At 40.7% G+C, this 13,431-nt stretch overlaps 1 protein-coding gene across 1 annotated transcript; it reads right to left on the bottom strand.

Moving 5' to 3' along the window:
* Positions 1 to 618: 618 nt before the first annotated feature.
* On the bottom strand, positions 619 to 2,714 carry mrps16 (mitochondrial ribosomal protein S16). Its single transcript, XM_024374907.2, has 3 exons — positions 2,556 to 2,714; positions 1,503 to 1,769; positions 619 to 1,292 (listed from the first exon to the last, which is right to left on the bottom strand). The coding sequence occupies exons 1-3, from the start codon at positions 2,566 to 2,568 to the stop codon at positions 1,171 to 1,173; spliced, it is 402 nt and encodes a 133-aa protein (XP_024230675.1). The 5' UTR covers positions 2,569 to 2,714; the 3' UTR covers positions 619 to 1,170.
* Positions 2,715 to 13,431: the final 10,717 nt, after the last annotated feature.

Here is a 13,431-nt window from a genome sequence, read left to right as displayed (position 1 = left end):
TAAAAACTTGTTTTGGCTTTGTCATTATGGGTATTGTGTGTAGATGGATGAGGTAAATGTTTTATTTAATCCATTTTAGAATAAGGCTGTAACGTAGCATAATTGCTGCTGCTACTGTTTATCATATATCCTGATGCCTAGTCCCCTTACCTCTATACATATCTAACCTTACCACTCCCTGCACATTGTAATTATGGTATTGTAACTGACCCTGTATATAGCTTGTGTGTGTGTGTGTGTGTGTGTCTTTGTTCTACTTGACTTTGTTTTATTGTACTACTGATATTGATTACTGCATTGTTGGGAAAGAGCCAGCAAGAAAGGCTTTTCACTGTACATGTGACAATAAGCACTTGAAACTTGATACAAATGCTTTACTTTCCTTGTTGGAACAGCAGTCTCTCGCCAATTGAGAATGTAATGCATTAAAATACTTGTGTTAAAGTATTTGAAGTGTCACCATGAACTGTCCATTAAGATAGTTTCACCAAGAAAGTCCTAGGGATGGTAGGCAATAAATGTGACATTGAACAAAAGAGAGGAAGTTAAATCATTGTCGATCCTGTCAACATACCCACCCACCCATTGTATTACTCTCCTGTGTTAGAGGAACTTAAATATTGCATCAAACAGTTTAATGATTTACCACAGCGGCCTTTTAACATTACACAACTAGGTACATTCATATTTGTTTTACCTTGGAAACATGTCAGTTGTGGAATATCTGTAAACACAGCCAAACCATAAACAAACAAAAAAATACTTGCTTTGACCATCAATTGATAAGCGACTGAGCCATTGCAAAATCCCCTACTTTCTGAAAACAGTATTCAAAGCATTAATTGATCAAAGTGGCATTTAGCAAATGTTACTCCAAAAAAGGTATGATTTGGAAAGACTGAAAGTATCCCAAACACATTGGTAATTTATAACGTGAACCACAAGAAAGTGTTTATTAAACAAATGCATTGCTATAAAGATGTGAATACACTGGTTCCATAAAAAAGGAAAAGCACTGCTTCTGAATATCCATAGTTACACATAGAACAAAGGCTTTCACTGGAAACAGTCAGCCTTTTGGGAGGGGGATGGCATATATGGCTGTCCTTCGTGCATATTGCCCACATCCTGCTACGCTTGACAGTCCCACACGTTCCAACACTGCAGCTCTCATAGTTCCTGCTGCTTAACTACCTCCTCCGGAGCTGCTCCTTCTGCTTGTTCTGTCAGGGCCCTGCGACGCTCTGCCTCTGTTACCGTCATGGGATGCAGGGGGAAGAACCCAGCAAATCCTACAGGAACAGAGATGGGAGGGATGACAATAACTTAGACCACATAGATTCCAAGGTAGCATTGAGACTATAGTGGAGGTATTGAGTACAGTTAAAAGTTAGTTTATTAACCTGTGATTTAGTGTATTTTGCATGATGTAGGCCTTACATTGGTTGTTTCAATAAACATGGAAAGTGTGTGTTTTCAGGGTGGGTGTAGACAGAACACACCTAAAAGTTTGGCCACAGGCTTCGTTGGATGTGCACCACAGCCCATCCAGTACTTGATCCGGTCGGAGTTGAAACTGACCAGTTTCTCATTGTAGATGTTTGGCAGGGGGTCATAAGAGCCTAGCTGTTCTATGTATTTACTGTCCCGTGCTCGCTTGTTGTAAGCTGCCACAATCCGGTAGAAAGGTCTGTTAGACTGTTTGTGGCCAGCCATTGCCAATCTGATGACAATGTGTCCTCCATGGTATGTCTTCAGTAGGAAGGATGCTGTAAGAACACAACAAAATCTGAATGTATTGTTTTATCAAAAAAGGTACAATGCATATGCAATTAAATTGCCAGATTTTTTAACATTTAAAACAGTATTTGAACTGGGATGTTTTCTCTAAAAAGAAATCAGTGTGAAAAAGTATGTCATTAGTTGTTTGGTTGGTAAGTCATTTTCATCACTAGGGTCCGTCTTATGTCAATTCAGTCAGTTTGTCATGTAAATAGTTTGAACGTTACCAGGTGCTTAGGCGGGTTAATTAGGGATTCATGAAATGTTTATGGCAAACGTCAGGCCGCACAACACATCAGTATCTGCAATATACTCGAAACCTTCATAACATCCACGGTGAAACATGCTGGAACTCGGTTTAAACATAATGTGAAAATCATCGAACGGTATTTCACGTCTGGACAATAAATCATTAGCGCGTCATTTATTTATTTTTAATCAAATTAACCAAGAGAATACTAATTAGCTAGCTATAACCGTATCCCTGGACCGATAGCTACCTACCTAAAGACTTGCATACCATCCCATAACGTAACTCAATACCTAGCTATGATGTAGCTACGTAGCTGTTTTGAATTCCATGAAAGGGACATAAGGCTACTTATTAGAAATACCATAGTGTTAGCTATACCAATCACTGAGGCTAGCCTAGCTAACTACACAGTAACGTTACAGCAACATCGTGCTAACGTATAGGCTTACTACTACCACTCCTGCTTACTAGCTAGCCCATGTTGACAGTGTTAGCTAAATAGCAAGCGGATCATACTTACATAGACGGACCATGTTTATGTATACGCTGCAAAAGAGGTCAAACGAATTATGTAAAAGCTCAATAACGTTCTCTATATTACGTAAAGCCCTACTTGCACACCATTTTTAAACAGGAAGTGATGTTCCTTGAAGCGTTTCCTCTAATTTGTGTTACTGTCCACCAGATGGCGCAAGTGGACTACGCTGCACTGTCCGAGCTCTTGAAGGGCGTTATAAACACGAGAACAAGGATATTTTTGCATGTAAAGGTGTACAGTTTACGATTATGATAGTTTTAATGGATTTAAGATACAGTCACACACGTCTAATATACATTTTTTTATAGAAACATCATGGCCCAGGATTTGTATCAAAATCAATACATATTGATTTAAATATTTATATTGCCTATCTAATGTAATGTTCAGTTATTTTTCAGGCATTAACGATTGAAAATACATACATTTGTTGAATTGTAGTAGGCTATCAGGTCTGGTAAAATGAAACAGACTCTAAAAGTATACTGTATTTATTTGAGTAAAGGAAAATTGTGTAATTATTTGTGATGGATTGCAATTATAAAAGATGTTCAAAAGGTGGTTAATGCCTCTGATATGATTTTCATTAAAAAGTCAGACCAATGCAGTTCTCTCCTCATTGTAGATGTCTTTAGATGATTACACAAGTTGTACTCTCGTTCCAGCAACTGCAACAGCCGGATAGAAACATTGATTTCCTGAGAGTGACCCATGAATAGAGGGTTCAGTGCTTTGCATGATGTACACCGGGTGCACTGATATTTGTTCCCTTTGGGAGCCCCACTCCGTCGCTGTTGGAACATGGTGATTTCACACTCCTGTTGTGGAGAGATGCTGTTCCTGTGTGTGTGACAAACACATGGTTTTCTCTGAGGGGTCAGACTCAGATAGCCCTTTGTCTCGGAATGAACACATAGTTATATTTGATAACAGATACTACATACAGGTAACTGCCAAAGTAAAGGAAACACCAACAGTCTTAATAGGGCGTTGGGCAACTACGAGCCGCCAGAACAGCTTCAATGCCCTTTAGCATAGATTCTGCAAGTGTCTGGAGCTCTTGGACGGATGTGACACCGTTCAACCATGAGAAATTCCATCATTTGGTGTTTTGTTGATGCTGGTGGAAAACGCTGTCTTGGGCACTGCTCCAGAATCTACCATCAGTGTTCAATCGGGTTGACATCTGAGGGGTATCCTACTAAGCAGGTTTGAGGAGTCAAGGTAACTTTAGTCAACTCTGAGTTCAACTCAGGATTAACAGTCATACGAAAGTGGCTCACCTTTTTGCCAGGTAAATTTATATAGCAACTAATCCTAACCTGCTCTGAGGCAGGCTAATTCCACTTACCCTGAATTAAATAACTGAGCCACGAGTTGAGGACCAAGGAAATCAGATTCCATCCCTCTTGCAAAGATTGTGTCATCATCCCCTTCATTTGAGAAAATTGACTGATAAAATATTTTATTCATGAAATGTTTTTTTTGTGTGTTAAAAATGTGTAATGTTAAAATATATCACATTATACATTTAGTAAGGACAGAAATCCTTTTAAAACTTAATTTGCAGTCATAGCAGCAGGATGTAGGGGTTTTGCAGCACCCCCTGATAAGATTAGTGCACAAGGCCTTTATTACCCCTGAATGAGTGGAGAAAATACTCCTCAGCACCCACACCTTAAAACATCTTACGGTGGCCATGTGCACAGTAACACTTTTGTATGACATACTAAAATAATTGTATTGATAGGAGTGGGAAAAGGGTACACACCAAAGTCGGATTTAAGGATAAGTTTTAAAAAATGTATTAAAAAAATAGACGGCACTTCTAAAAGCCTATTTCAGCCATAAGTCTGATGAATTTGCAAGATCACTTTTCTTTAATTTCGATTTGGTCACAAATTAAAATGTGGCAATGACATGCCCATAGATTGATGTTTCAGCAACACCGTACAGCTGGCGACTGAGGTCAGTTTGCAGATGGCTGGCCCACCACAAGGAGTCACTAGAGTGCAATGGGACAAGGAAATCTCAGCCGGCCAAACACTCCCCTGGGTCAATTGTGCGCTGCCTCAGCCTGGGATTGAACCCAGGGCTGTAGTGACACCTCAAGCACTGTGATGCAGTGCCTTAGACCACTGTGCCACTCAGGAGGCCACTAGTGACACAATAATTTAATCTGGATGCATTTCAGTAAAAATTTGGGGTGAAAATGTACAAATGTATTTGAAATAAGAAACTTTACCAAAAACTAGACATCTTTGTCCTCAGAATTATAGTTGATTTTAGCAGATGCATCATTGTTTTGTAACTCAATTTGCTACACACATCACCTACCACATACACACCCTTTAAACCCCCTATAAATCCTTTGAGACCCCTCTTTCCAAGTGACTGAGATTTCTTCTACCCATGGTAGTCAAAATAATGGGCAACTGGGCATTTTTATACATCACCCTAAGCATAATTTACTCAACTGTTTCCTTCATTTTGGCAGTTACTTGTATGTCCAAAAGACATAGCAGTGACTCCTGTACTGTTATACGTTCTGATATTACTGTGTGGCCTACTCGGTCACAGGAATTTGAAAGAAAACTGTTTTGCTTATGTGAACATGTTTGACATTTTCTCATCCTTCCTACACTATTTATAGAAAGAAAAGAGAATAATGTTGGGGATATATTTTTGACGGAGAGATCTACATGTCGATCCCACTTGGCAAACACTGGTTGAATCAATGTATTTCTTTCTTTCGTCATTCCAACAAAAAAATGCAATGTAAAGAGAATGAATCAACCTGGAAACTGATTGGATTCGCAAAAAGTCATCAATGTAAGGGAATGTTGTATTTTTTTTCACCCAACTTCACAAATACAATAACATGGTGAAATGTTTGTTGTTTTCATGTTGAATTCACCTTAGTGAACTCAACCAAATGCAAATCAAAACTAGACATTGAACTGAAGTCTGTGCCCAGTGGGATCATGTCATCATCAGTGGTGGAAAGTACTTAAGTAAAAAAACTTTAAAGTACTACTTAAGTCGTTTTTTGGTATCTGTTTTTTGGGTATCTGTACTTTACTTTACTGTTTATATTTTTGACAACTTTTACTTCACTACATTCTTTTAAAAAATGATGTACCTTTTAGTCGATACATTTTCCCTGACACCCAAAAGTACTCGTTACATTTTGAATGTTTAGCAGGACAGGAAAATGGTCAAATTCACACACTTATCAAGAGAACATCCCTGGTCATCTCTACTGCCTCTGATCTTGCGACTCACTGAACACAAATGTTTTGTTTCTGAATTATGTCTGAGTGTTAGCGTATGCCCCTGGCTATCCTTACATTTCAAATAAAAAACAGTTGTGCCATCTGGTTTGCTTAATATAAGGAATTTGAAATGATTCATACTTTTACTTTTACATTTTCTTTTGAAACTTAAGTATATTTAAAACCAAATACTTTTATACTTTTACTCAAGTAGTATTTTTACTGGGTGACTTTCCCTTTTACATGAGTGACCCAAAATGATGCACGTTAGATCATTTGGTTAACCAGTTCATTTGCAATCCAAGAGGCCCAGTCATGTGCAGTTGTTGACGGCCATTAAAGGACTAGAGATGGTATTCAGGGTAACAACGTCATAATTACGCTGACCACTTTTCTGTGCAATTTTTAAAAAATGAATAGGCACTTTTCACAGTTTGACAGCAAGCAAAATGCATCTTACATGGTTAATCTGCAGTGCGTGATTAACTTAACACTGACATTGATTCCATTGGAAGCTGATACTCTCATGAGGACCCCATGCTCTTTGGGACACCAAGACGAGTTGTTCCTGCTGTAATCGTCTGTGACTGTTCAGTTAGAGACGCTCAGATGACCAGATAATGTACCAGGAAAGAGTTAGAAAGGATCACTTTAAGACAAGGCCTTAAATTAAATTCATTGTATATGTCGCGATAGAATTTGTCCACCTAAAGAAATTATGATCATGTTTGAAAAGCTGATAATGGCTGCAAATAACACAGTGTGTAAATGCAGTTAACTGTAAAATATACCCAAGCTAAAATATAGCTAAGACTTAAAGGTCCCCTCCGGTGGATTGGACCAGACATTGGGCTTGATGAAAAGACATGACTCAATGGTCTCCCAGAAAGAGTGAACAGCCCATGCCGACTTAGAAAACAGATAGGTGGGTGAACTGACTCCGCGTAGGACCAGTAAGCCAGTATCACACGTTCAATGGGATAATGTTTTAACCAGAATTTCTTTGCCAAATATGCATTTTATCAGGCAGATTATTGAGGAGAGGGGGTGCCAAGGAGGCCAGATGAAGCTCCACACTCTCCCATGACGCCAATTAGATTGTCTGTTCTGCTAACATTTGCGTTTCACATCTTGACAGAAACCACCACATTGTCTTCAGTGTGATTTACAAGACATTTTAGAGTTACATTTGAGTAATTTACCTTCTTTTCCAGAGCAACTTACATGAGCAATTCGGGTTTAAGTGCCTTGCTCAAGGGCACATTGACAGAATTTTCACCATCCGGCTTTCGGTTAGTGGCCCAAAGCTCTTAACCACTGGGCTACCTACCGCTCTGCAATACGATTCCATTAGATTTTCTCTAAGTTTGTGCGCTACGGGAGCTTGAACTGAATCAGGACATCATCGTCTACAGAAAAGGACAGAAATAGATCATTATTCTTTTGGAACATAGTCAAATTTTTGAGGTTCCATATTTTCATAACTTTACTGGAGAAGTATTCAGATCCAAATCCACATGTCTCTCTATATATGGCCGAGACCTGAACGTTAAGTTAGTCTCATTAGAAAGAATCCCTGTCATAACCAAAACTCCTCAACCTTGTAGAACTTCTATAGTTTTCAGAGTGATAAACATGTTTAATAAATAACTCCGCACATCAATAAATGTCTGACCAGCCCATCAGTTCATTTCAAAGTCTTGAGTCTGACTCAGTCCCCTGCTGTTTGAATTGTCTCTGTCCAGCTACAGTGGTGCCATCCACTCTCTACAGACCCATGGGCCCAACAGAGACAGACAGAGGGGAACTTTGGCTCTCACATGTTGAGGATCAAATGATGGATTTTTCCACAGAATGATCTCTCAGATGGATTCAGTGAGACTAATTGTGTCAGCATGCAAAATGGAAGCTGTTACTTTCATCTTCATTAAACAAAGGACTTGCTTTCTTCCATTGGCTTTTTCAAAGAGAGGCTTCCTTAACTGATTAAGAGCAAAACACGACTAGTCCATCACATGCTGCTAGGAGTTTGTTGTTGCCTCTGACTGTCGAGCAGATAATGCTAAATGGATGCATCCATCTCTAAAACAGCATCAACATCTTTATTAGACCATTTGTAAATGGACATGGTCACATGGCCTTCTGATGTCTTCTGGCGTACATGCAGCACATCTTATGTTTTAGAAACATGTACTTAAGAGCAAAGGCATGAAAAGGACAGATAACACTTTCAATCTATAAACCAAAATGATGTGCTCCGTGTACCACATTGTGAATATAGTGTACAGTTCAACAAATAGACGTGTGCGTGTGCATGTCTGTGTGTGTCTGTGTATGTGCATGTGATGTGTGTGCAATATGTGAAAGAACCCTATGCTGTGTCACCATGCTCTGACGGGCATGCCAAATCCTCTCGTCCTCTCTCAGAATCAACCAGCCTTGCCCCGCAGCCTCCCCTCGTCCAGCAGATACAGTGGGGCAAAAAAGTATTTAGTCAGCCACCAATTGTGCAAGTTCTCCCACTTAAAAAGATGAGAGAGGCCTGTAATTTTCATCATAGGTACATTTCAACTATGACAGACAAAATTTGAAAAAAAAATCCAGAAAATCACATTGTAGGATTTTTAATTAATGTATTTGCAAATTATGGTGTAAATAAGTATTTGGTCAATAACAAAAGTTTATCTCAATACTTTGTTATATACCCTTTGTTGGCAATGACAGAGGTCAAACGTTTTCTGTAAGTCTTCACAAGGTTTTCACACACTGTTGCTGGTTTTTTGGCCCATTCCTCCATGCAGAGCTCCTCTAGAGCAGTGATGTTTTGGGGCTGTTGCTGGGCAACACAGACTTTCAACTCCCTCCAAAGATTTTCTTTGGGGTTAAGATCTGGAGACTGGCTAGGCCACTCCAGGACCTTGAAATGCTTCTTACGAAGCCACTCCTTCGTTGCCCGTGTGGTGTGTTTGGGATCATTGTCATGCTGAAAGACCCAGCCACGTTTCATCTTCAATGCCCTTGCTGATGGAAGGAGGTTTTCACTCAAAATCTCACGATACATGGCCCCAGTCATTCTATCCTTTACACGGATCAGTCGTCCTGGTCCCTTTGCAGAAAAATAGCCCCAAAGCATGATGTTTCCACCCCCATGCTTCACAGTAGGTATGGTGTTCTTTGGATGCAACTCAGCATTCTTTGTCCTCCAAACACGACGACTTGGGTTTTTAACAAAAAGTTATATTTTGGTTTCATCTGACCATATGACATTCTCCCAATCTTCTTCTGGATCATCCAAATGCTCTCCAGCAATCTTCAGACGGGCCTGGACATGTACTGGCTTAAGCAGGGGGACACGTCTGGCACTGCAGGATTTGAGTCCCTGGCGGCGTAGTGTGTTACTGATGGTAGGCTTTGTTACTTTGGTCCCAGCTCTCTGCAAGTCATTCACTAGGTCCCCCCGTGTGGTTCTGGGATTTTTGATCGAGGGAGATTATCAGTGGTCTTGTATGCCTTCCATTTCCTAATAATTGCTCCCACAGTCTTCAAACCAAGCTGCTTACCTATTGCAGATTCAGTCTTCCCAGCCTGGTGCAAATCTACAATTTTGTTTCTGGTGTCCTTTGACAGCTCTTTGGTCTTGGCCATAGTGGAGTTTGGAGTGTGACTGTTTGAGGTTGTGGACAGGTGTCTTTTATACTGATAACAAGTTCAATCAGGTGCCATTAATACAGGTAACGAGTGGAGGACAGAGGAGCCTCTTAAAGAAGAAGTTACAGGTCTGTGAGAGCCAGAAGTCTTGCTTGTTTGTAGGTGAACAAATACTTATTTTCCACCATAATTTGCAAATAAATTCATTAAAAATCCTACAATGTGATTATCTGAATTTTTGTGTTCTCATTTTGTCTGTCATAGTTGAAGTGTACCTATGATGAAAATTACAGGCCTCTCTCATCTTTTTAAGTGGGAGAACTTGCACAATTGGTGGCTGACTAAATAGTTTTTTGCCCCACTGTATCTGTGGACCCTGGGATGGTGAGCAGGTCGTGACTCCTGACCCCCGAGGAGAAGTCACAGTGAGTGGACTGTGTTCCCCAAACATAATCCCTTTAACAAGCTGTGACTATGCAGACCAGCTACTGTCTGCACCACTCCAGACTACAGGCACATCTCAGACTGAAGCAGATTAAACTAAAGGGACCATCATGTCCGTCTTACCCTTCACAAGCCAATGGAGCTCTCATTCACCTCCTGGATAATGGATGTTTCTGTTTTGCTCCATTGAGCTCCATTGAGTTGTGAAGGGTATGATGGACATTTTGGTTTATAGATTGTTGCTTGTTTATCACTGTTGTCTTAATGGAGCTAATTGATGCCAAAGAGGTATGGACAATGTGGGCAATTAGCTTAGTTGACCACTACAGCAGGTTACAGACTGTGGTGAGAGGGAAGTGGAGTTTGATTAGAGTTTCAAATTATACAATGTATTAATTAGCTAATACAAAAACCACTCAGGATGTACACTGAGTGTAGAAAACATTAGGAACACCCTCTTTGCATCCTCTTTTGCCCTCAGAACAGCCTCAATTCATTGGGGCATGGATTCTACAAGGTGTTGAAAGCATTCCTCAGTGATGCTGGCCCAATGCTTGAGTGTGAAAATCCCAGCATCTTTGCAGTTCTTGACTCAACTCAGTGCGCCTGGAACCTACTACCATAACCCATTAAAAGGCACTTAAATATTTGGTCTTGCCCATTCACCCTCTGAATGGCACACAGACACAATCCACGTATCAACTGTCTCAAGGCTCAAACATTTTTTAGCCTGTCTCCTCCCCTTCATCTACACTGATTGAAGTGGATTTAACAAGTGACATCAATAAGGGATCATAGCGTTCACCTGCATTCACCTGGTCAGTCTATGTCATGGAAAGGGCATGTGTTCCTAAAGTTTTGTACACTGAGTACACGTCTCTTGTATTAATATGCAAAGGGATTTAGTGGAATTTATCAGACATCAACCAAGAGAAATTAATCAAATAGGTTTTAGATTCCCACTTAAATTAGTCACAGAAATATTGTTTGAAATATTCATGCTCACATGCTCTCGGAATGAAATCTCATGCTTGCTCTGATCTTTACTTTGTGTTTTAGCAGTAATATAACTTTAATAAACTAACTCTTACTTGGCAATTATAATGAATTGATGGCCTCTTTAGAGAAGAAATGAAATGGAGATAATAGAATAACACTTTAAATATATACAATATATCGTCTAGGTCAAGATTCCGGGATGTGTTTGCAATCATAAAATGAGAGTGTTTACTCATATACAAACCTACATCACTATTAAAATAAGGTAATATCTGCTCAATGTTTGATGCTTCCATAAGTTATCTTCAATTAGGCTTTCAGTGATACAACAAACAAAACACTTAGACTGACATGGTCCTCCTCTGGTCAGGTTTGTGTCGTCTGGGTATCCTGACAGACAAACCAACCGAGTTGTTAACTCAATGACTCTACAGGCTGTCCTCCTACTCAACACACAGCAGGAACAGCCAGGACTTGTTTTACACCATTTACCTGTTATCTTAATGTTCGTGTGATGGTGTGATGCAAATCATCAAATAATTGTATATATGCAATTAAACAGTTTATGGTAAAATACCTTGCTTTGCAGATCTATGGGGAACAGGCATGATACCTCCACAACACTATACATACAGTGCATTTGGAAAGTATTCAGGCCCCTTGACTTTTTCCACATTTCGTTACGTTACAGCCTTGTTCTAAAATGTATTAAAAAAACATTTCCTCATCAATCTACACACAATACCCCATAATGACAAAGCAAAAACAGGTTTTTAGAATTGTTGGCTAATTTATAAGTACTCTGACCCTTTACTCAGTACTTTGATTTAGCACCTTTGGATGCAATTACAGTCTTGAGTCTACTTGGCTATGACACTACAAGCTGGGCACTACTATATTTGGGGAGTTTCTTTCATTCTTCTCCGCAAATCCTCTCAAGCTCTGTCAGGTTGGATGGGGAGCGTTGCTGCACAGCTTTTTTCAGTTCTCTCCAGAGATGTTAGATCGGATTCAAGTCCGGGCTCTGGCTGGGCAACTCAAGGACATTCAGAGATTTGTCCCGAAGCCACTCCTATGTTGTCTTGGCTGTGTGCTTAGGGTCGTTGTCCTGTTGGAAGTTAAACCTTCGCCCCAGTTTGAGTTCCTGAGTGCTCTGGAGCAGTTTTTTTTATCAAGGATCTCTCTGTACTTTGCTCTGTTCATCTTTGCCTTGACCCTGACTAGTCTCCCAGTCCCTGCCGCTGAAAAACATCCCCACAGCATGATGCTGCCACCACCATGCCTCAACATAGGGATGGTGACAGGTTTCCTCCAGACGTGACGCTTGGCATTCAGGCCAAGGAGTTCAATCTTGGTTTCATAAGACCAGATCATCTTGTTTCTCATGGTCTGAGAGTCTTTAGGTGGCTTTTGGCAAACTCCAAGCGGGCTGTCATGTGTTATTTACTGAGGAATGGCTTCCATCTGGCCACTCTACCATGAAGGCCTGATTGGTGGAGTGCTGCAGAGATGGTTGTCCTTCTGGAATGTTCTCCCATCTCCACGGAGGAACTCTAGAGCTCTGTCAGAGTGACCATCGGGGTTCTTGGTTACCTCCCTGTCCAAGGCCCTACTTATAATTAACAGTAGAGCGATACTAGGGCAGCATTGGACTGTGTTAGTGTTTAACTGAAGAGGACAGGTAGGCTCTGACACAAGGTGATAAGGACCTTTGGCTATGCCAGGATCAGCTTGTTTGTCCCTCTGTAGGTTGTTTTGTGAGAATAAAGGACAGCTATTCCTCTCTTTCTCAGTGGCAGGACGTTAACATCCCACACCTTACACACACAGATAGGAACACCCAACTATTTTCCAAGTTCAAATGGCCTAAAACAAACTAGTTGGGCAGGCTCTTCATCTCCAATGCTTCTGTCTACTGCCAGTGACATGTCTACTGTATACCAATCCAGTGAGCTTGTTATGTTATGATACGACAACAGGATTCATGCAATAATGAGCAGTGACAGGATGTCACCCACGCTGCCATGGATCACCCTCCACCCCCTTCATCCCCCACCCACCCATCCAGCTGGGGACACTTGCTGCCTGACTGATGTCACCTCCACTCCCCCGCTCCTCTCTCCCCTCCTCTTGGGGGATAGTGATGGAGTTCACCTGCCCTCCACTCCAATCTGTCATGGTCATGTCTATCTTGTGTGCCTCATCCCCTCCCCCTTATGATGTGCTTTTGATTTTGATATTGACATTGTCCAGTGTCTCCCTGGAGCCTGTGTCTGTCTGTCTGTACTAATGAGATGAGCATCTCTGAGTAGCACCCTCTGATTAATGAAAGCACAAAGTTTAGAAAGCAGCTCTCCTTCCCTCTTACAAGACTGTTTTATATATATGCTCTCTCTCCGCATCCTGATCAAATAATTCCCATAAGGAAGCAATAAAACATTTGGATAATTCCAAGCAGATGTGAACATGCCTCAGCAAGTTAACAAGATTCC

This window comes from Oncorhynchus tshawytscha, linkage group LG02, assembly GCF_018296145.1.
Source record: "Oncorhynchus tshawytscha isolate Ot180627B linkage group LG02, Otsh_v2.0, whole genome shotgun sequence".
NCBI classification, from domain to species: domain Eukaryota; kingdom Metazoa; phylum Chordata; class Actinopteri; order Salmoniformes; family Salmonidae; genus Oncorhynchus; species Oncorhynchus tshawytscha.
The sequence above is the reverse complement of the archived record's forward strand: the minus strand, read 5'-3'. Positions and strand labels throughout refer to the sequence as shown.

Bases quoted from the DNA above. Each gene is read 5' to 3' on its own strand.
- mrps16 (XM_024374907.2), bottom strand. The intron at 1,293-1,502 runs GTGTGTTCTGTC...CTGTTCCTGTAG, and splicing joins GCCTGTGGCCAAACTTTTAG to GATTTGCTGGGTTCTTCCCC.